Source organism: Ixodes scapularis, unplaced genomic scaffold, assembly GCF_016920785.2.
Source record: "Ixodes scapularis isolate PalLabHiFi unplaced genomic scaffold, ASM1692078v2 PGA_scaffold5__190_contigs__length_132052651, whole genome shotgun sequence".
NCBI classification, from domain to species: domain Eukaryota; kingdom Metazoa; phylum Arthropoda; class Arachnida; order Ixodida; family Ixodidae; genus Ixodes; species Ixodes scapularis.
In genome coordinates this window covers 115,982,083-116,006,198 of record NW_024609880.1, presented here as the reverse complement: position 1 = coordinate 116,006,198, position 24,116 = coordinate 115,982,083, and the positions used below count along the sequence as shown (strand labels likewise).

Genomic DNA, 24,116 nt, shown 5'->3' with positions numbered 1-24,116 from the left:
TCTAACTCTTGCAATTTTGAAGCAGACAATAACGTTATTTGGAAAACAAAAAGTGTATCGTTTAATTTTGTTTACCAGAAAGAAAACTCAGTACAGTGTGGTGCTTAGTGTATCAGTTCGAATGTGCTCCTTAGACACTTCGTGATTTAAAATTTGTTATACATTCGTTGCTTGAAAGTTGTGCTATTGAATGCTAGATTTCCACCAATATTTTATATATTTCATATATTTTTGAGCCTAAAATTAGCCATGGTGACTTGTGGAAAAATATTTATATATAAAACATTTTCATAAAATGCAATTTTGAAGTTGTTGGATATTTTTAAGATTATAAGTGATGCTTTTTATGTTTAATTTTTTTGTTTGTTTTTCAAGCCGTTATTCCTTGTACTACTAGTGATACTGAATGAATACACGATTGCGCAAAATTCGTATTGTCCTGAACTAGTGTATGAAACGTACGTAGTATATATAAAAAAAAAATTGTGCCCTTGGATAAATATAATTTTTTTTCGAACACGTCACGCATAGTTGGCTGCTTCCACAACAATAAAAGCTTATTTACATTCCTATTTTAATTGCGATCTAGGCTTGTACAAAACGATATATCTAGAACAATACCCTTCATAAGGAAAAACATTTTGCACTTTGCTACGGCTGGGTTCAAGGCTAATGGTATCTGGCCATTATTTTAAAATTATGCAAATTGTAGAACTATCCACAAGCCACTGTCGGCTTGTTGCCACGTATTCTTTAATTTGTTTAGGTTCAGCACTTGTCGCCCAGCTTGTCAATAACCTTGTGATAGACACTTTGATATTGCGTGGGAACCAGTGGTGCACAGAAGGGCGTTCCCACGAACGGCGTTCCTGGAACGCATTCCCTGTAGGAGGAATGAAGGCACGCCCCCGTTCCAATTTGCATCGGTGGGATTGGAACGGGAACTCGTTACATTTTTACTGGAACAGAAAAAGGAACGGCGTTTCCTTTTTCGCCCGGTGGGGTGATTGTTATTTTATTTCTGAAAGGTAAATTCTAAAAGTATCAAAATATCTTTACGAAGAGCAGTACCTCGCTAACGTTTTGCTTGCTTATCTTAGGGTTTATTTCGTGTATTCCTAGCTTGGTAACAGTCGGGTGCTGGAGAGCTAGTGGACATCGATTGCTTTTCGGTGCCAGAGGCTGCGGTATTAAAGGCAAAACTTTTAGTCGAAAGAAAAGACACAGAAAGCGGGATGTTTCAAACTAAACTAGTACTCTTTTGCTTCCACGAATGCTCATACACCCAGAAATCTGGGTGTATGAGAAAAAAAAAAAAAAGCCATCACAGAACTTCCACAAAGAGACCTATATTTAAAACAAAAGAACAGGTTACCAGACATGAAAGAAACCCTTGTATCCCGACTTAAAATTAAACTTTATTCCTTCTTTCCTTGTCTTCCACCTTCAAACTGAACAACGCATCCAAACCCCATGAAGAAGGACTTGCGGTTTCCAAGGCTGATCTTCCAAAAAACCTACCTATGTCATCACTTGCTCGTCTTGCGGAAAGCAACATCGGGAAGCAACTTTTGTTAACTTCAAACGGGGGACTTGGTTACATTGAAACGTGCGAAGCTGTAAACCTCTCGTGCAATGTGGGGTTACAGTACATTTGGATCGTTTGCATTGCTCACTACAAACATAAATATTGTTAAAAGCTGAGAGTTTTGAAGGTGAATATATAAACAAATGAAACTCGCCTTCCGCTTGTTTTGTTCTCCTAGTGCCCTTCCATTACGACATTTAAATTCATGTTTTCATTTCATGGGATAGATAAAAATAAAAAAAAAATTATTTAGCTCAATATGATAACCAGCGTAATATAAATGTGAGGAATATATTTGACGATAAGTTCCAGTTTTTTTAACTGTAACAGAAACGAATTCCTTTTTCACATATGGAACTTGTAATGGGCACGCGTTTCAAAAATCAAGATGAACGAGGAACGTTCTTTCTTTCCTTTTTTTTAGGAACGAGTACAACACTGGTGTGAACGCTTATACTTTCGTAGAGAGGAAGTATATTTTTGTGCTCAGAGAAAGTACATTTAAGTTTTCCATGTCAGCACTATAATATACTATTAGGGTATGTTCTTACAAGGATGGCCATAGGGGTGTCATGCCTATTTTTTGTTTTACTTGACATTTTTATCAGATAGCCAAACATTGAAAAGAGTGATAGGGCGCAGGCGAGCTGGTTTACGTTCATGATTTAAGACAACCCAGACTCAGGGTTGTTTTGAATAGCAAAACATGTGCACGCAACAAAAAAGCATTCTTTTGCAAAAGTACTTTCTTGTCTGGCAAGAGAAAAGAATACACCAAACTCCGGACAAGGGGCGACGAACATTGAAAGAAATGTTCGTCTTCCCTTATCCGGAGTTTGTTTTATTCTTTATGTTACCAGTCATTGTTACCAACACGCTCTTCAGTTAATGTGAACGTCCTTGTATTCGTAAAAACATCGCCTCTGAGAGAGAGTGTAAGAACGATTTTTTTTTCGGGCCACATGTGGTTTGAGGGCCATATGAATAAGGAAAAATACAACTTTCTACAACGTAAATATGTGTATGCGTAAATCACGAAAACTAGTTTCCTTAAATGAGTTAAATTTATTTTATATATGGTTATATTTCATTAAAATAAAATTACGATTTTAGCCTTTTTCGCAGCTCTTGGATTTAAGCATTTTTCGGCGATTTTTTAACGTGTACTTAGAGCTACTTTATTAACCTAGAACTTTGTTGAGTATAAATACTCTAGAAAGTTCTAGCTTTATAAATTAGCTCTATAATATCGGGATCGGGAATGACTGTGGTGGTTTCGCCAGACAGCCAAAACTTTCGAGCTCTAACGAGTGTCGTTGAGATGGCTCATATCGCGGAACAGAAAAACGATGCGTCGCTAACCAAGTTCCGAGATAGCGTGGGTAAAGAACTCTAAACCGAACGTATTTTTCTACGAGCGCCGAGGTGTCATGTAGCCTAACTTCAAGGACAAATTTGGCAAAGAAGTAGAACAACTTGTGGTCCCTTCTAGGCATAGGGGTGACCTTCTTGAGCTTGCAAGTAAAGAAGGATGGTCTGGACAGCTAGACATTACGAAGAGCAAGTGTAGGCTTTTAGCAGAGTATTACTCACGTCGAAGAGTTTGTTCCCCATGTGACACAGGGGTGGATCCAGAACTCCGTTGGGGTGGGGGGGGGGCGGAAAATTTGTAGGGATACTATTCTCCCATTTTGTCTTGTGCACCGGCGGGTCTACCCATTTCAAATTGCCCTCCGAAAAGGGGGAGCGGGGGTTGTCTTCGTTTGGGGGCGGCAGCCGTCCCCGTCGCCCCCCCCCCCCCCCCCCCTGGAATCCGCCACAGGTGTGAAACCTGCCAAAGGATGGGAAGGCTAAACGAGCGAGGGCGCTCCTCACCCTAGTGCCTATAATCTCTGAGCCATTTAGGAGGCTCGTGATAGAGCTCGTAGGGTCATTACCTACAACGAAGAGAGGTTGTATGTACATTCTGACTGTGCTTTGCCTAGCTAGCAAGTTTCCAGAAGCCGTTTCTCTGAAGGAGTAGACCTCGATAGAGGTGGTGGACAACTTGCCGACTGTGATTTCCCAAATCAGGTTCCTGAGTGAGATCCAGTGTGATCTCGGTAGGGTTTTCACAAGCGCTTTAACGACCATATTTTTGAGAGATGTGGTATAAGCTTGTCCACAGCTGAGTAAGCTACCCTCAAAGTAACAGCGTGGGGAGGGTGGATTCGGTAATGAAATGTGTTCTCAGGGCACTGTGCCACGAGCAGAGAAAAGACTCAGAATTTGCTTTGCCTTCTATGCTTTTCGCGCTGCGAACTGTCGCTCATAAAGTCGAACGCTTCCACGCCAGCTGAGTTAGTCTATGGACGAAATTTGCGTTCGCCATAGCGATCGCTGCGAAAAGGCTGGGGGAGGAGAAGGCGATAACCCAGTGGTGGTGGAGTACGTTTTTTCATTGCTGAATCGCCTACGCAAGACGCAAGGTCTGGTTGAAGCAAACATCTAGACAGCTCAAGCGTGTGGTAAATTTTATTACGACAAGAACAGCCACCTTCGCACCTTCAAAGAAGGTAACAAGGTGCCTTTTTTTCGCGGTCGGCCAAAGCAAATAAGCTAGAAGTTCAATGGTGGGGCCAGCAACAGTGCAGCAGAAACTTTTTGAGACAACCTATATTGTTAAATTACGAGATCACAGAAAAGACATTCGCATGTTCCACTATAACCTGATGAACCCGTGCATAGAAAGAGTGCAACTTGTCAGCATCGCACTGAACCAGCCGGAAAAAGTGCAAGCTCATATTCCTGAGCTGGAGAAAATTGACTTAAGTTTGAGTGTCGCTGAGATTGTAGAAGTTACAATCGATAAGAAAGAGATGAGTCAAGGCCAGCTTTCGGAACTTACTGCGTTGCTTGACAAGTCCTAAAAATACTTTCAGACCTTTCACTCCTGTGAAGGTGGAAGACCAGCGGAACTGTACTATGTGGGACTGAAGTGTTTGAAAAAAAAAATAAAACTGTTCAGCGGGCGCGGCGTCCTGTCATCGCCGGGCCTCGCGCTTGCGCTTGGCTTCCGTGGCACTTTCCCCGTCCGTGGCGTTGGCCCGCCGGCGCCGGTCACATCGCCACTTCTGTTCTTCGCGGCGTTCCAGGCAAGCGATCTGCTCTTCTTTCGCAAGGGATTCGGAACCACTCGACGCAGTGAAACACGAGGCGATTGCGGCTTCGCGGCGTTTGCGCGGCCATTCGCTCTGCTGCGCACGTCGCCGCTCCGTGTGCTCCAGCTCTTCTTCCTCCGAACGAACGGCACGCGGCCGACCCATCGTGAGTCCAAAGGGCAACTGATAAGAGCGCTATACTTCGTTTCAGCTTCGGTCCGAGCGCGGCCGATGTTATGAGCCAAAAGGCCAATCAAACAGCGCAAAAAGCGCAGCGTCATGCGTGCTCTCAGCGCTTGATAGGACTAGCCGGTGGAGGAGCGCCCACAGAAAGACGGCGAATACCGGCTGTTCCTATCAACTGCGGAGAGCACGCCATGACGTTGTGCCTCTTTCGCTGTTTGATTGGCCCTTCGGCTCATAACATCGGCCACGCTCGGACTGAAGCTGAAACGAAGTATAGCGCTATCTCGATGTCAGGGGACACAGGACACACACGATTGGTAGGTGAGATGATGACGTACGGTGACGGTTACTGGCTCGAGTTTTGTATCGACACGCTTCTTGTCCGCGAACACGATAGTGGGGGAACTAGCCCTTAACAGCTTTGCTGTAAATCTGTTTTCCAACATTCCCGGGAGGACGAACTTGGACGAGCATGACATCGAACTCTCAAGTCAGGCTATGATTCAGTGCAAGGCCTATCGTCCCCACGTCACGAAGAACTGTTAAAGGAGTCGGTGGACCAAATGCTGGAGCTGCAGTTAATAGAGCAGTGCGAGAGCGATTTTGTTTCTCTTATGATTTTTGTCGAAAGTCCTGGCAAAAATCCTCGGTCTTGCGTGAAGTACAGGAAGCTAAATGCAGTGACCGTAAGAAAGGTTTATCAGATTCCCAACATTGAAACGTGCATCGAAATAGAGAGCAAGGCGAAGTCTATTTAAAATACTGTGAGAGGTTGCTGGTACGTACCCCTTACCAAACGTGCCAGCAGCCTTGCAGCGTTCATGACACCATTCGGTGTTTCAGGGCCGCTCGCTTTGAGCTTTGGGTTGAAAAATGCTTCTTATGCATTTTCGAGATTGATGAACCAGGTTCTGCCGGGAACAGTCCTTCGCTCTTCCGTACCTCGACGACGTGGTGGTTTTTTATGATACGTGGGAGGACCACCTTCAGTATTTGCAGCAGAATTTTCTCGCCTGCAAGACGCGGGCCTAACGGTCAAAGCCAAGAAATTTCAAGTTCGGGCAAAGCGAAGTCCTGCTCTTGTGGCGTGTGGTTGGCAAGAAACAAAGACGCCCTCAGGAGCTTAAAGTGCAGGCTGCTGAGGAGTTCCCTTCGCCGCAAATAAAAGGAGATTAATGTAGTTCGTTGGGTTAATAAGTTATTATCACCAGTACATTCCCCAGTATTCGGAAAAGGCGAGCCCGCTAACGTATGCCCTTTAAGAAAACCGATTTAAACACGATCTAATGGATGAGGGGGAGCGAAAGGCGTTTGAGGCTCTAAAATAGGCGTTAGTAACTCGACCGGTGCTGGCTAGCCCAGATTGCACAAGGCCCTTCTTGGTGCAATATGAGTCAAGCGATAAAGGGCTTGGGAGTGTACTTAGCCAAGAAAATGACTAAAGGGAAGGTAATCCAGATGTGTATGTCAGCAGGGAGCTTACTTCGAGAAAACAAGCGTACAGCACGATTGAAAAGGAATGTGTTTCCCTTGTGTGCGGTAGAGAAGCTTCGCTGTTACCTGTTTGGTTGCAAATTCATTTTGATTACTGCTCACCGACCGCTCACAGGGCTGTAATGGCTGTCACAGAAGAACGGTCGCTTGTTGCGATAGAGCTTGACGCTCCAGAATATTCTTTTTTGGTCAGGAATAAAAAAGGAAAATAGCCCGCAAAAGGGGATTTCTTGGGTAGAGCACGTTCCCAAGAACACTGCTCAATGTTATTCCTTTTTCTCTTCTGCGCACTTCTACATACTTTCAGTTTTTTTTTTATAAATGACTCGTAAATGTTTTTTTCATTTTATTCTAATGTTCTTGAAACAAAAGGCCTGGTTACGTAAGGGGAATATTAAGCAATTTAATGAGGAACAGAGTCACCCCAGAGGTAGAGGAACGCATTGTCACGTGTAGCTAAACTTCATGCATGACTGCGTAATATGCAACACTGCTCCTTCAGTAATTCGTGTTTCTTGCGGAAGTCTTTCTTTTTATGCTAAGGCCTGCCATCTGTTTTTCTTGACGAGTGTAATCTAGAGATTGATTTGAAACTCCGAAGTTAATACCTTAACTTGAGATCGCAAGTTTAGCATTAAAATGAGTCAAAAAGAAGTACCTTTATTTCAAGCTTCTGAAGAACGTTTATTTAGTAAATGATCGGCCTTCACCACCAGCATATCTCTCTGATAGTGTAATTTATTTCGGATACTTATCCTAAAAATTGATGAACTAGTTGTTACAGCTCCGCATCGGTTGGTCAGAACCGCAGAGCGCGGTATTGAACGTATCCACAATTTCCGTACCGCATTCAGCAGGATACTTTTCACGGCAGTTTTGAATCTCTTCAGTTGTAGCGTTTGAAGCGACATACAACGAGCATTCTGAAAAAAAAAATTAATAAAGCTACTTGTGAATGCCGTTATTTTATTAATTTCGGCACTCTTTTTTGCGAAGTATTTTAGAATATTTAAATATAAAAACAATAATAAATTAACTAGATTGAACTCGTCTCCTTTAACATAGAGGTGTCACGAAACTATACTTTACGCTGCATGCTATCCTGGTGTTTATATAATAACCCATCAGCCCATAATTTTTTGTTTCCGATTATTTATAACGTTCCTATCCTGTAGCAAAGTGACATTCCGGACAAGTATTCCGCTAGAAGCCGTTACATGTTACTATGTCTCCTTTTCAAAGCAAAACGTTATATTCATTAAAAAAATTAGTTGATGACGCGCCTGAGAATTCCCATATTTACCAACGTCGCCATGTATGGGAACATTGGTTAAGTCACCCGCGGACCTGTCTGCCAAATCCCTAGCGGCACGGTGGAGAAGGTCTCAGCTCTCTAGGAGGCCCTTGAAGACGACTTTCTTAGCACCCTGACTTGCTTGTTCCAATCTGCTGCCTCACCCACAACTCTATTTCGCGTTTTTGCGCCGATCGTACTCTCCACTTTACTTCCTTTGTCGCAATCGTCTCCTGCACAAAGGCTGACATAAACGTCATGCTTTCAATATATGCCCGCTTCTTTCTTTCGTATATCCTCCCCAGTACTTATCTTTCCCCAGCATGGCTCGCCTCGCTGTTTGAGGAGAGGGGACGCTAAGAGAATTATCTCCCTTGATGAAAACCGAGTTTGTGCGTTGGCATGTAAAGGCTCGAGACGGGGACAGAGAACGCGATAAAACCCAGGAGTGAGAGGAACGGGCCAGCGCGAAGCGGTGAGCCTGGGTAGAGAACCCACAAGGAGAACATATGCAAATGGTTCAGCTGTCTTATAGTCATTGACAGCATGAAAAGGGCAGAGAGGCCTCTCAGTTGTTTCACATCTAGGGCGAGCTTTGTTTCTTCGAGCATAGCCTTTTATATACTGACAAAGCCTGGCAGATCGCCACGAGAAGCGGCCGCCGAAATAGAAAAGTTGGAGCGGCAGACAAGGGATGAGAGGAGAGCAACGCGACTGGCGCCCCGCTGCGGCGAGACGCCGAAAGACACTTCTCCCAAGGGAAAGAGTGTGTTTTGGGGTCCTCGCCGATGCAAAAGCTGCACGCTGACGTCCAGGTTCCCCGAGAAATGACTCTTTGAAGCTCTGTGCTACCAGTTCCTCACGCTCCAAATCTGAAAACGGGTACTCTATGCCTCCGTCGTCAAACTGCCACGCTTTGTGAGTATAGAGGAGGCTATGCTCGAACTTGCACGCGAAGCAATAGTACGGCGGTAGGGAACGACCGCGTGCTGAGGGCCGCGCACCTAAAAATGACACCCTGCCGTTTTCATTTTATGAGGGAACATAGTGGCATGACTCGCTTGATGGAAGTTGTTGGCTCAAAATGCAGATTACGACAATTAAACAGAGCTATTTCTGGTTATTGCGAGAGTTTTATAATATGTAACTCGATGCTCGTATGAGCAGTATCTGAATCTTTCATTCTAAGAATAATTTTGATTGTCTAAGCATTTTGCCTCGGTCCCTAAACCGAGCGGTTAATGTATGTTGAACTTGTTTTAGAGCGCAGCTCTTAGGCGCCCGTTTCCGGCTTGAGCTGCTTCGCCGCCGCCGTCGGCGTCAGCGTAACCTTGAGGTCACGTGACCTCCATGAGGTCACATGACCCCGGTGACGTCACGTGACCCCCATCAGGTCACGTGAACAACGTGAGGCCACGTGACCACCGTGAGGTCACGTGACGCCGGTGTCGTCCCCGTGAAATCACGTGACCCCGGTGACGTCACGTGACTCCCGTGAGGTCACGTCACGCCGGTGACGTCATGTGACCCCCCGTGAGGTCACATGATTCCCGTGAGGTCACGAGGGTCACGTGACCTCACGGCTACGCCGTCGAGGACGGCAACGCCGACGCCACTCGGAAAGAGGAGTCGCGGGCAGGATGAGGAAATGAGGAGGAAGTAGGAGGGGACCTCCCCTCCTACTTCCTCCTCATTCCTCCTCATGAGGAAGTAGAAAGGAAGGGTACGGAGGGGACCTCCCCTCCGTACCCTTCCCTCCTCCTCCTCAAGAGCTGCACTCTAATTCAGTGTTAAGGGGAGTTCTAAACGGGTTTCTTTTTTTTAGAGCGCAGCTCTTTGGGGACCCGTTCCCGGCTTGAGCGGCGTCGGCGTCGGCGTCGGCCTAACCAAGGTCACCCCAAGGTCACGCGACCCCCAAGGCCATTCCAAGGTCACGTGACCCCCAAGGTCATCCCAAGGTCACGTGACCCCCAAGGTCACCCCAAGGTCACGTGACCCCAGAGGTCACGTGACCCCCAAGGTCACGTAACACCCAAAGTCACGTGACCCCCCGAGGTCTCGTGACCCCCCCCGAGGTCGCGTGACCCCCCCGTAGTCACGTGACCCCCCCCCCGCCGAGGTCACGTGACCGCCCGATGACGTCATCGTCACTGATGACGTCACCAGCATCCGCATCCTCATCGTCATAGCATCCGCATCCTCATCGTCATCATCGCTGATGACATCATCAGTGACGTCACTGATGACGTCACCAGCATCCGCATCGTGATCGCCATCATCACGGATGACGTCAGCAGTGGCGTCACTGATGACGTCACCGGCATCCGCATCGTCATCGTCATCATCGCTGTAGACGTCATCGGAGTCTGCATCGTCATCGTCACTGATGACGTCATCAGTGACGTCACTGATGACATAATCGGCATCGTCACGTGACCCCCCAAGGTCACGTGCCCCCCCAGGTCACTTCACCCCCCCCCAGTACCCTTCCCTCCTCCTCCTCAAGAGCTGCACTCTAATTCGGTGTTACAGGGAGTTGCAAACGGCTTCCACTTTTAGAGCGCAGCTCTTAGGGGCCCGTTCCCGGCTTGAGCGGCGTCGGCGTCGCCGTCGGCGTTGGCGTCGGCGTAACCAAGGTCATCCCAAGGTCACGTGGCCCCCAAAGTCACCCCGAGGTCACGTGACACCCAAGGTCACGTGACATCCAAAGTCACGTGACCCCCCCCCCCCGAGGTCACGTGACCCCCCCCCCGAAGTCACGTGACACCCCCAGGTCACGTGACCACCCCCAGGGTCACGTGACCCCCGCCGAGGCCACGTGACCTCCCTGATGACGTCACCAACATCCGCATCGTCATCGTCATCATCACTGATGACGTCATTAGGGATGATGACGATGACGATGCGGATGCCGGTCATCAGTGACGTCACTGATGACGTCATCAGTGATGATGACGATGCGGATGCCGATGACGTCACTGATGACGTCATCAGTGATGATGACGATGCGGATGCCGGTGACGTCATCAGTGACGTCACTGATGACGTCATCAGTGATGATGACGATGACGATGTGGATGCCGGTGACGTCATCAGTGACGATGACGTCATCGGGGAGGTCACGTGACCTCGGCGGGGGTCACGTGACCTGGGGGTGTCACGTGACTTCGGGGGGCATCCGCATCGTCATCGTCACAGATGACGTCATCAGTGACGTCACTGATGACGTCACCGACATCCGCATCGTCATCGTCATCATCCCTGATGACGTCATCGGAGTCCGCATCGTCAACGTCACTGATGACGTCATCAGTGACGTCACTGATGACATCATCGGCATGGTCACGTGACTCCCCAAGGTCACGTGACCCCCCCCAGGTCACTTCACCCCCCAGTACCCTTCCCTCCTCCTCCTCAAGAGCTGCGCTCTAATTCGGTGTTACAGGGAGTTGTAAACCGCTTTCACTTTTTTTAATTGCACCCCTACTTAAAAATGAAAATAACGCTTCCTATATTACCGGCCCCATAAAAAAGTGTTTTGAAATATTGAAAGCTCAAGTCAGTTTATTAAATGTTGCATACAGATTGGAACATCTGTGGATATCTATATATCTCTATATATTACACTGTTATTAGAGTGAACGTATATTCTCAATCATAACGTTAAATCTTTTGAATTTTAGATTGACTGGAATCTGATGCTAACTGGTTTATCTCCGGGGTTCAAGGGGATGTTTTAGAACCATCGGAATTTAGAACCCATTTAAGAACATATTGTTAAAAGTCACAGAGAATACCTTCTCTGCTAAAAATCATAAAAGATACCGTCTCCATATCCATATGTATACCTTCCCAAATTACAAACAAAAAATATTCGGCATAAGGCCAGTTTTTTTCTTTATTAAGGGGATACTCAAGCAGAAATTATAAATAACTGCTTTATTAGTGCGTCAGCGGCAGATATACAAAAAAAAAGAAACCACAGGAACTCATGGGCCTTTGGCAGCTCATTATTTTTTCTCATTTGGCGGCTCTATTGATTTCAGAAACACCTCCTTGAAGTGTTTGTCTGCTATATTTTCTTGCCGGTAACGTATTACCTATTTCTGAAACTTAGTAACGTGCGCGTCGCATTTTAAAAGCAGAATCGATAAACGTACTTGCGTAACTATGTTCACGTAACGTATAGGATTTGTGTTACTCATATTTTTGTTGTCATGACTTGCGCGAGTAGAACATTTACATTTCACGTTTCAGGTGCTTGAAGACACCATGTAATAACTACTTCCGAACCAAACTTCTGACCATTAACCTCATCTTGCATACTTTTTTAGGCGCTGGGAATCAGAAATTGCTGATACAATTTCTCTGTGTACGGTGCAACGAAGGAAGCATCGCGCTATAAGTTTGAGGCAGCCTTGTGCGCTCTAATCTCTTCCACGCTGCTCGGCGTCAGGAAGTTCGTCGTCTAAGTGCCGTAGCACCTCGACTCCTACTGAAAGTAAACAACACCTTTCTGATCTTCACGCCCTGCATTAATAAAAAAAAAAAATATGTGCCTTGAGAAGAGACACAAATAAAAAAAGAAACGAAACAGTCTTGAACGCGTTATTAAGGTGGTGATATATTATAATACTAATAAAGTAATGCAAAAGTAACGGGCAGTGCGTTTTATTGCTATCTGTAATGTGTTACTTTCATTTTGAGGTTACGTAGGGGCGGTAACACATGAATTTTATTTGCAAGTAACGCGGAACGCAATTTTGTTATTTCTTTTCGGTGGCTTCTGCAACGTATTGCGGAATCGACAACCACATGCCGTCTCATGCTGTCAAAATTAACCTGTTTATATTTACAATGTAGCGCAAAGACCACACAGGTAGGAGACAAGGATAGGATAGAACGCTCTTTCCTATTCCTGTCTCCTTCCTGTGTTGCCTTTGCGCTACACTGTAAATATGCAAAACCAACTAGCCCAACAGCTCATATTGATTTGACTTCTTCATTCTGGGTGCATGGCAAGCAAAGAAGACCGCCTGAATTCAGCTCAATATGTGTTACCTCTGACTGAATGTGCCTTTGGCTCCCCCTTAGTACACCAATACTTACCAATTCAAACTTTCTATATTTTGTCTAAAGCGAACAACAAGTATCTGCAAAAAGTAACTTAACTAAGTTACACAAGTTACTGGAAAATGTACCTAAGATACAGGTACAGATAGAGAGAAATAGAAGTACCTAGGTGTGTACCTTAGATACAACAAACGTACCTAGTTACCAGTTTCTAGTTGCGTGTAGCTACGTATTTTATAACCCTGTTGAGCACCATACTTAACGCAGACCAATAAACCAGGATTTTTGGTTTGTGACATGATCCTCAGTGGAATTGGGCATTGCGCACAATATCTATCCTTTAAAAAAGTGGCAATCCGTCCATAAACGACCTATCTTGATCGATATTTTATGATTGCACAGTTTTATCTGAAATGGGTAATGCAGACAACAGTAGTAGAAGAAAGAGTTCACATACGTTCTGTCTCGACTAATTTATAATACGTCATATCTTAATTCAAAACATGCTTACGAGATCCTGCGTTTCCAATCGTAAAGATGAAACACGTTTTGTAGTTGGTGTAGACCAAAGTGAGGTTCAAAAGAAGCATCTCTCCATCTGTAAGAAGCCATGGTACATTTAACATGTAACACATGTCAACCTTCAAATAAGCGGTGTAGCATTGCGCTGCAAGGACCACTATAGCTTTCTAAATTGGGATAATTATTTTTTGAGCTTATTGATTTTAAGTTTCATATTTATATATTGCAAAATCCCGAAGAGTTTTTTATTTTTTTTTATTTGCACTATCTGACGATGACAGTAAGAACAGTCAAGTTTTAAAGTAGGTTCTGGCAGCATTGTGACACGATTTTAATATTGAGCTTTCGAGAATTTTGCCCAATGACAACATATTGTGAGGAGGTCAGAGGCTGTGCGTCTATAGACAAAACGATGTTTTTATTCGAACTGGCCCGCGCTGCCCGGTCAAGCCACGCGAGGCATTGGGGAAGGTAATGGGAATGCGCGATAGCGACGATGAAGACCACGTTAGAATAGATAAAATTAATTTGCATATTATGCAATAGGAATCCTCAATTCAATGATATAAGGCAATGACAAAACTGAACACAGGAACTGCAGTAAAAGAGTACTAATAGAACGCTGTTGATTTTCAGGTGGACAGACTACGGCTTTGCGTATACGTTTTTGATCACAACAGTAAAACCTGCCCCCGCATAGGAAATTCATAAAATAATAAATGAAATAGCGGTCATTGAGAATCTAACTTCACTTTTTCAAATATGACTTGCTGATGCGCTTCGGATATCTCTTTTCACACATAAACTACTGTGTCACGACCGATGGAAACATCAAACACGGAGTGGGTTTTGCTGCTAGGGAAAAAATGGGGGCTACCTTTAACTTGAGTCTTATAATGCATAAAATGTATTTCGAAGCGATTGTTTGAATTGTTTGCTAAATAATAAACATTCGTTTTGGGAGTAAAGACCCAATATTTGTATAAATTTTAGCGAAGCTGAATTGGTGCGTCACGTGACCGGGAGGGGGATGCAGAAAGAAGGCATGTGGGGAGGCGGAGGGGCACTGTGGAACGGTGAGCACAAAGTTTGGGAGATGGCGGTTGTGAGACTGACAGATGGAGGGAGAGGGAAAGAAAGACAGAGGAATAGAGAAACTGGATTGTTGTGTCACATGGCTCATGAAGGGGAAGGGAGAGGGATGGGAAGTAAGGGAGGCGAGGAGCGTGTACTGTAGAAGAATGGGGGAGATGTGGGGAGAGAGAGGGAATGCAAGGGAGAAGGAGGGACATGTAGGGAATTGAAGGTGAAGAGGAATGGAGAAAGGAAAAGAGGAGCAGAGAGCACGGTAGGAGAATAGGGGAGAGGTGGGGAAGTGAGAAAGGGAAAAGTAAGAGGGAGGGAGAGGTAGAAGATTTCAGGGGGAGTGGGTCGGGGAAAGAAAGGGAGGAGTGGAATGGGGAGAGGGAATTGGTGTGTCACGTGACGTCTTTTTGCCCGCTAAATTTAGCAGAGAAAATAAATTGTTGTATAGATCATGTCACATTAAGACAGGTGACGTTGATTTTCACAAAATTGGCAGTGAAACTGACTCGGTGTTTAGGTCAGGTTACGTCAATTTTCCCGCAAAATTTAGTGGGGAAACTGAATTGAAATATAGGTCACGTGACGTCAAAGTTTTCACGGTGTATCTGTTACGTGACGTTACGTCACATTACGTAAATGTCCGCTGTAAATGTAGCGGAGGTACAGGGATGGACGGATAATAATAATAATAAATAATAATAATAATAATAAATTGTTTATTTTCCATCACATACAATGACGGATGGAGACCGAGGAAAAAAGCTGCATCAAGCAGCTTGACTAGCCCTCGGCCTCGGCAATTTATTATTATTATTATTATTAATGTTTTAATGAAAGAAATTTCATTAAATTGTCGTAACCAAGCTACATACTCGAGAAGAACACCCAATATCGGAGTTTAGGTTTCGTGTAGTTGCCATACTCTAAAATACATAATTTAAAAGCTATACTGAAGACCGCCACAGAATACGCCGGTCGTGGATGTTCGTGGTGTTATTTTAGAGCTTGCATTTCAGGTGTGCATTTACGTATTTAGGTTTCTCAATAGCGATGTTACATGAGTCAAGAAACCCTTTTCATTCTTGCATATTGTCAGTAATTATACATATCGAGCCTTTTCAGGTTCGATATTTCGTGCTGTTTAATTTTACAAAATCACATAGCCCAAAAAAGAGCTGCCTGGCGAGCTGGTTAGCCATATTGACTTAAACAGCGCAAATGAAATAAGGAAGGAAGAGACAACAGGAAGGAAAGAGCGCTGATTCACAACACACAAGTTGTGAGTCAGCGCTTTTTCCTTCCTGTTGTTTCTTCCTTCCTGACCTTATTTGCGCTTTTTAAGTCAATATCACATAGCACAGCATGTTTATAAGGTGGGACATACGTTTAGCCGGCATCATACCTGGGCGCCCCGTTGTCTCAGTTAAGAGAAAAAACTGTTTATGAACAACATACCTAAGAAAACGCGATCACAGAATATATTGAACAGATAGATAGTCATTAACAAAAAAATGGAAAGTACAAAATATTTTCTCTGAATTTGAACAAATGAAAGTTGTTTTATATACTATTTGCTCTTGGTGTCAGTTTCATGCGAGTCGTTCAAATATGCTGCTTATGTTTTTATGTTCAAACAATTTAGTGGGATTGTAAACAAAGTTGTAAGAAAATTACAATTTCAATTTAACCTAAATTATTTCGCGAACAACCAACTTTTTAAAAACAATATGCACAAGATATGATTACCTTTAGACAGCAATCGGCCAGATAACAAAGATTTAGAGATTGCTTAAAAATTCTCAGAAAATATTCAACCCATTTAGGTATTTAACCTAATAGGTAATAATAATTGCGAACTCAAAAAGTTGCATAGAATTGTTTCCACATAAATAAGTGTTATAGAAATTTTCCAAAAGAAGCTCCCAATGTGAACTCACCAGTTTCGTCGAAAAGTTTCCCCCTGGTTGAACATGATTCGAACTCATACCTTTCTTGAAGGGTTCCACTAATGAAAAATAAAAATATAAACAAAATATAATTAATCAAATAGAATTATGAACTACCATTTTGGGAGGGCGGTATCTTTTCGGAATAATACTGCTATATTTCGAGCATGCTACTGTTGCGAACGTCGCGTTTCACCTGGGAATTGAATTATTTCAAATGGTTTACACATGACGTCATCGCACTCCATTCTGGTGGTCATTGCAATTTGTTCCTGATGAGAAAAAGATCTGGTGGTGTAAAATGCACGGTGCAGAAGGTCCGCGCTCCGTGCAAGTCATGCATTTGAGAGACCAATTATTTTCGCTTGATGCAAGGTTTGGAGGAATAGCGCGAGCGTCTGGTACTACGAAATCGCGCTTTCTGGCAAGATTTTTTTTTGCAAAGAATGTAGTCTTCGGGGACACCCTTTATGGTATGGGCTGATGATGCGGGCCAGAGAAACCTTTACAACACAGTAGGCTCTTAGAACTCCCCCATCCCCCCTTTTTCGTTATTCGGTGCTCCTCTAGATGATACTTCCTATTCGAGATAATAAAAAGATTCCCTCCTCTATTTCGGGGTGTCAAATCAACAATTATTTTTGTGTCACATGGTAACATTCACGTTCCATTGCTTCTATCTCACGTCAAAAAACTCTGAAGTTTAAAAAAAAAAATACGGAGGTGGTCAAAGCTTGGAGAAGAACTGGAACGACACTCGTGTGAGGCTTAGAGCGGTTGCCAAGGTTCGGCTGTCCCCCTTTGACGTTAATAGGATCTTTCCATTCAGGTGTCCCGCCCATGCACACTCGTAGTTCTATGTAAAGTCAGATTGATAAGCCACATGTAGTCTTTTCCATGCTTCTTTTTTCATGACAACCTTCTGAGACAGTGCAGCGACAACGAAAACATGTTTGGGCACCTCGACGAAAATCGTTCTACGGCTAATTTCACATGTGTCTCAATTGCTCGACACAATTTCAATGGGTCGAGCAACACTTTTTGTGCTTCCGCAAGATATCGCTAAAAACTAATCCTTGACGTTGATGACTTGCAAAAATACCTATTACTTTTCCTTTTGCGCAATGGCAGACGCAGAAGAATAAAGGAAAGAAAGGGATTCCCCCGCTTCAACTCGCAATTAGAACAAGCGGCCACGTGATCTGACGCTAATTATATACCGTCAGTGTTCATAGCCATGCACTGGGGTTTGCAAAGCATAGAGAATCGACTGAGCTTCAGACATTGTTTGAGTTCGGCTGTTCTCATCTTTGATTGAACACGAGAGATTATCCGAATATTTTGCGATGCTGATTGTCCTGAACCCTAGAAGTCGACTCGGGCTCAAGCAGTCGAGTACGTCACGGTGTCACGTGACTCGCGGTGCGAAGTCACGATGTCATGGGACTTGACAAATTCAACAAGGCAAATGAATCCAGGTCTCAATTTATATCAACTTCACACAGTGGGTCACGTGACTTTGTCACTTGGCGCAGTGAGGTCCACGTGACGTGGACCTCACGAGAACCCACAATTTCTAATACATTGCAATTCTGTATATGACGACTTAATCAAGAACACAACCCCTAATTTTTAATTCTGAAAAATTCATTTTGTGATTAAAAAAATACCATGAACCGTTTTGAACCGGTTACCGCTGTATTTTTTTTCAGGTCAGTTCCGGTTCAGTTCCAAGGTGGCGGGAAAGATTTTTTGTACGGTTCAGTTCCGTTTCGACTAAAAATAACTTTTGGGTTCCGGTTTGGGGTCGGTTCGTTTTCGGCTTGACACCGGGATATAAATACCATTCGTGCTCAAAACTACGGGGCTATTACAATTCGTGGGCGAGACTCGACAAATGTCATAGTTGCTACTCACAACTCTGTGTCATTAAGTGTCCTATAGGTTGTCATATAAGAAGCGCGGCCTCCGGAAACGCTTCCAGGTATCTGGACCTTTGATATGCAGAACTGTTCGGGATGAGTGGCATATTTGTTATATATATTGGTAAAGCTGCCCAAAAACTGAAAAAAGAAATGCATTTCATAATCTCAAATGTGATGAAAACACCAATAGCATAGGAAATTAAGTATAGATTTATGACAAAAAAATGGCAACGAACCTTGGAAATATTGTAATCGGGAGGCGGAGAGCACTCCTCAGTTCCGTAGCCTGAATCCAGACACGCAATCATCATTGTACAAATTGCTATTTGCATAATTTGAAGAGACCACGGCATGGCGAGATGAATCCTTCTCAAATCGGAGTGTGTCAGGTAAACGAATATTGTAATCTGCAAAATCAAACTTATTACATTAATACACAAAGTGGAAATAATCAAGAAACAAAAAAATGTACACTGTAGAAATATTCAAAGAGAGATTATAGGGGACCTGAGAGCACAGGATACAGACGGAGATATGACGCACGTGGCTGTTTTGATGTAGACAGTTTCTAACCTAGTTTTGCCATCTGTTCGAACATCCCGTTTGCGCTTTTTTTTTTCTGACAGGAAACCGTGCAGGGGCTTTTAATGCAGAACACGTTTTGGCGGTGTCATTGGACTCAGAAATATACCGAATTCGAAAACATCGCGAAAAAGAAGAAACACGCATGGCAGCGTACCGACGTGTCCATTAAAACCATGAAGGTAGGAAGCTTCTGGGGCCATCTTGAGGCCACCAAATAGCAGTTCAGTCAGTTGTTCTTTTCGTCCAATAGCGGCTCCTGATTTTGGTCATCGTTGGGGAAGTGTCCCTCTCCATTTGTGGCTTCATATCTCATGGCGTAATGTCGCCTCGAAAAGCTTCTTACCTCCATAACTAAAACTGACAATAACTTACCACCTTAGGTGAGGCCACAGGCTTCGATGCGAAACTCCCGATTAAAATATTTCGTGATGTTTCATTAATAGCTAACTATATAGCACCAGGTAACAATTTAATTGCGCCCGATTTAGGTTTAACTTGCTATCCTAAATTAGGTTGAAATCCCTATAGTTAGATTGATTTCATTACAGCGTCAATGCGGCATTGACAAGAGTAAAAACTTGATAAAAATCAAATTCAAATGGATGTTTTTATAAACACAAATTTAAATATTTGTAGAGCGCAGCTTTAAAGGGATACTACAACGAAATTTCGGCGCTCATTTTTTGGTCTATATGTGTTCAAAAAAGCACCATCAAATCGAACATACCAATATCTTGTTAAAAAAGTCACGAAAAGGAATTTTAAAACGAATTAAACAATTAGCAAAGAGCACCTGGTGGATGTCGCTAAGGCCTCGCTTGTAATGCCCGTCTAGGAACCTTGACAGCTAGTGACGGAGGTTGTCTCGCCTCCGGCCACGACGAGAAAAGAGGGGCAGGAGGAACTCCCCTCTTCCCGGGAATGCCTTTTGTGTGTCGCAGAAGTCGCCATTGTCCCCCTAGAAGATTATAGAAGATTAACCCGCCACTCAAAATTCGTACAAAAGCAGCCGCTTCGGTGGCTGGAACGACTAGGCCATCCTCTCGACGTCAGCCTCGCCGTAGCTTTGCTCGTCTTGAGACGACCTACGTCACGATTGCGTTGGATGTCACGTGGTCTCCGCTGGGCCTTCTCCGAGCGCTTGCCAGAGGGGGCCGTTTATAACGAAAAATACAGCCATCAGGCTCAAAATACAAACGTGCGATTGTCATTTACGGATATTGTGGATCATATTCAACCTATTTTTGAACACGACAGGAATATTTCAAATTTCGTTGAAGTATCCCTTTAAGGTGCCCCTTTCTATGTTGAGAGGCGTCGGCGTTGGCGTAAACGCGCGTTGCTTTATGGGACGTTTCGCATTATTACGTCGCGTGGAAATTTTTTGCTAAATTGACGTGTGACGCCAGGTGTGACGTCACACATCAATTTCACGTCTTATGTCACGTGTCACATCACGTGACACGTGACGTGAAAATTCACGTGTGACGTCACGTGTGGCGTCACGAGGGTAAAAGTTTGCTGCTAAATTTGGCAGGAGAAATGTTCACTAAATTTGGTGGGAAATTTTTTCGTTGAATTTAGTGGGGACGTTTTCCATAGTGACGTCACACGTGAGTCACGTGTGACGTCACGTAACGTCACACGTGAATTTTCACGTCACATGTCACGTGACGACATATGTGACATCACACATGAAATTGACGTGTGACTTCAAACGTTACGTCAAACGTCAATTTAGCGGTAAATTTTCCCACTAAATTTAGCAAAAAAAATTTCCGGCTTATTTTAAGGGGGAAGTGTTACCGCTGCATTTAGCGGGAAGTTTTCCCGCTAAATTAGGCGAAAAAAATTCCCACTATGTTTAGCGGAACAATTTCCCCGCTAAGTTTAGCGGAGAAATTTTCTTTAAATTTAGCGAGAAATTTAGCGAGAAATTTGCCGAAAATTTTTTGCTAAATGAGATGGGAACAGGAGAGGAAGAGGGGAGGGTACGGAAGGAAAGGAGGGACATTCCCTCCCCTCCGTACCCTCTCCTCCTCCTCCTCAGGAGCTGTGTTCCAGTTCGGAGTTACAGAGAATTGTAAATGTCTTCAATTTTTCATATTCATATGTTCTTTATATTTACTTAGGCATAACAAAGATTAATAACCAGATTATTATATTATGAAAATTGTGATGAATATAAAATATGCATTAGTAAATGCTTTCGCATTTTGACGAATTTCTAATACTATCATCTTATCAAAGTTTATTAGATTTAAGACACTTATTACATGAATTATTTCGCATTTAAAGCTTTTTACTGCGGAATCATTTAAAACACGTGCACGTGCGCAAATATTTAAAAAGCGCGACACAGTCACCACAATCTTTTAATCAAAGCTAATCAGAGCTCGGCGTGATTATGACGTCACCGCAACTCCGGAGTAAGGACCAGACGACTTGCTCTCCGCTTGCTTGCAAAAATAACTAGTCCGCAAAAAGAAGTTTCTCAACTAAAAAGAAAACTATGCACAACTTAATTACATTTGAAAACAAGCAATATAACAACCAGTGATAGAAGAAGGTCATGGAATGAAAAATTAACCTAACAGACAAAACAAAAAATAACGAAATTTTTTTCTGTCGGAGACGAGCTATATATGCCAATATAAAATGGAAGAAAGTCGGTTTACTGAAATAATCTGTTGTGATTATGAATAAGAATATATATAGCTACATCTAAAATTTTTGTCACAAGAAAGTTAATCTTTGAACACATACATTCAGTGTGTATGTTCAAAACTTGCAGTTATCCTTTTTTCCAACAAAGGTATGTAAAATTAAGATAAATATATTTCGACTGGGAGTGATTTAATATAGATGGGATTACTGAGTTCATACTCTTTTCTTTTCTTATTAGTGAAACCTATTATAATATTTATGCTGCAAGGACGGCACTATACATAAGTTTAGTGCGATCTCAGAGGAAGTTCAGATAGGGAAAACTAACAAGGTAATTTACTATGTGAGGAATCTTCAAGCGAGTTTACAATTCGTACTTATCTCTAGACGTAAAAATAATCCTTTGCGATTTTCTGAATTGTTCTATTTAAATAGTGTATATTTCATAATATTTCCACCTTTCTTGTACGAATAATATTCGTTGTTTGGAATGTGGTTTCCGCCTGATAATATTTTCCTTGGCACGTGCGCTGTTTTTTAAAGCTATTATAAGTGACCTCAATTAAATATACCGGATGTTCCCTAGTTGGTCTTCTGAAAGTTATGATCCGAACGGCTTCTTGGGAACTTCAACTCTTTGAGTAACCAGGACAAACGAACCCCATTTATCAAACATAATGTTGTGCGTTCGGTCTCATTTGTTTATTTTTCTTGGTATTTGTGGCATTTGTAGAGATTTAGAGTTTTCGCGTTGCGAAATCTCACCTTTGCTATTTTATGCTCTTTTATTAATTTTTTTTCTCAAAGCAATTTTGACTTTTGCACTGAGGGCAGCCACCCCTTTTTGTGGTATGTTTCCTAAACATTGATTTGGAATTTAAATTTATAAATTAATTTTCTTAAGTTGTGATGACTACAGTCCTAAACTAAAAAAAGAGCAGTTAATAAAATTAAATACGCGTTGTACAGAAGAAACCAGAGGTGTGCTTTGAAAGTTGTTTATTTTGAGAAATACTTATCTCCTCCATCAACATAATTGTCGGCTAATTGATTAATTTGACAAGGTGCTCGTAAATGCTAATGAATAATTTTTAAAACAATGAGGTATCGCAAATTTTGTTTTTTATTTTAAAAGGTTTGCATTGGGCGGTTCGAGCCGCAAAGTGCGGTGTTGAACGTATCCAAAATATTCATCCCGCATTTAGTAGGAAACTTTTCACGGCAGTTTTGAATATCTCCTCTTGTAGCGTTTGAGGTGACATACAACTGGCATCCTGAAAAAAAAAAAAAGAAAGACGATTGAAAAGTATATTTAGCAGTGCTGTATAACAAAATTTTATTGTGAACAAATCAGTGAGTAAATGTTAAATAGGAATGAGAGCGCAGGCGAGATGATGTAGCCAATTATCATTTATTGAAATTACCAGAAACTGGGGCGAGAAACTTATGAAGCATCAAAACGTGGAAAAGAAAGGCAAAGTGACAGAAAGACAACGTCTCGAGACGTTGTCGTCTCCGCATATAATCAACTCAGCTTAAAAAAAAATGTTCGAGGATCAACTCTTGAGGAAATGGTAGTGGCAATGAACTAATAAGGCACTACCATTTGCTTTGCGGCAAACATTCATGTAGAATGAGGCGAAGCGCCAAATATCCAACCCTTAACAATTCCTGCCAGAATTCTACACTATGTTGTGAATTGATTGTGTTTTATTGCCAAGCCTATTTCTCAAGGAAGTATATCTAAACAATATTAGCGAAAAGATGTCCCCTTCATGTTCGATATTCAGTGAATAAGAAGGTCTGTAATGTAAACATTCTTCATCTTACTGAATGGTGCGATGTTATTCTCGAATATTGAACACGTTTTGTAGTTCGTGTAAACCAAATTAATATTTGCAAGGAGCTTATTTTCATCTGCAAAGAGACATAATTGATTAAACTTGTAACACAACCTTAAAAGGAAACAGGTTCAACATTTTATCACAAGGAACACGTCTGCAGTTATCAATTAGAATCTGATTGTGTTTATTGCTCAAAACCATTGCAGTGGGTCGGAAGCTGAATATCTTTTTCCTTTAATTTAAACAAATGAAACTCTTAATGGTATTTTCCCCTATCGCTGTGTCGCTTCTAAATTACTCGTTCAGATATGCTCGATGATACACTCTTTTCAGGGAACCATTCTTGTAAAGCTGTTGTTTAAGTCTTCGTTCACATTCAATTTTTTGAGCTCTGGGATATTTTAATATTATTACAAGTGTGCAGAAATACTATTTCTAGCAGATTATTTAGACCATCCAAAAACAATTATGAAGGTCCTAAGATATTTTCTAAAAATATCACACTTTTTTACGTATCTCGCTAGAAAGTTGATACCTGTGGTCTAAAGAGGTTTTCTTTTAATGCATTGTTTGCGAATAAATATGTGTCATCAACGAGTTCCAACAAGGTTTAAGATTTGAACTCACTTGTTTGGTCGAATAGTTTTGCCTTATTTGAACAGGATTCGAACACATACCGTTCTGTCAGGGTTCCTCTAAGAAACAAAAGAAATTTTAATCCAGTGGTAATATATTCGCAATATACTTAACTCTTTTTATAAACAAA

At 42.7% G+C, this 24,116-nt stretch overlaps 1 protein-coding gene across 1 annotated transcript in view; it reads right to left on the bottom strand.

The window, feature by feature from the left end:
- LOC8040563 (1,2-dihydroxy-3-keto-5-methylthiopentene dioxygenase) overlaps nucleotides 1-19,188 on the bottom strand; it is a 28,894-nt gene extending 9,706 nt beyond the window's left edge. The window contains exons 1-3 of the mRNA XM_042294314.1: nucleotides 19,183-19,188; nucleotides 18,491-18,661; nucleotides 18,324-18,392 (exon numbers count right to left, since the gene is read on the bottom strand). Of these exons, the coding sequence (XP_042150248.1) occupies nucleotides 18,324-18,392; nucleotides 18,491-18,661; nucleotides 19,183-19,188 (246 nt within the window). The remainder of the gene's footprint in view (nucleotides 1-18,323; nucleotides 18,393-18,490; nucleotides 18,662-19,182) is intronic.
- Nucleotides 19,189-24,116: the final 4,928 nt, after the last annotated feature.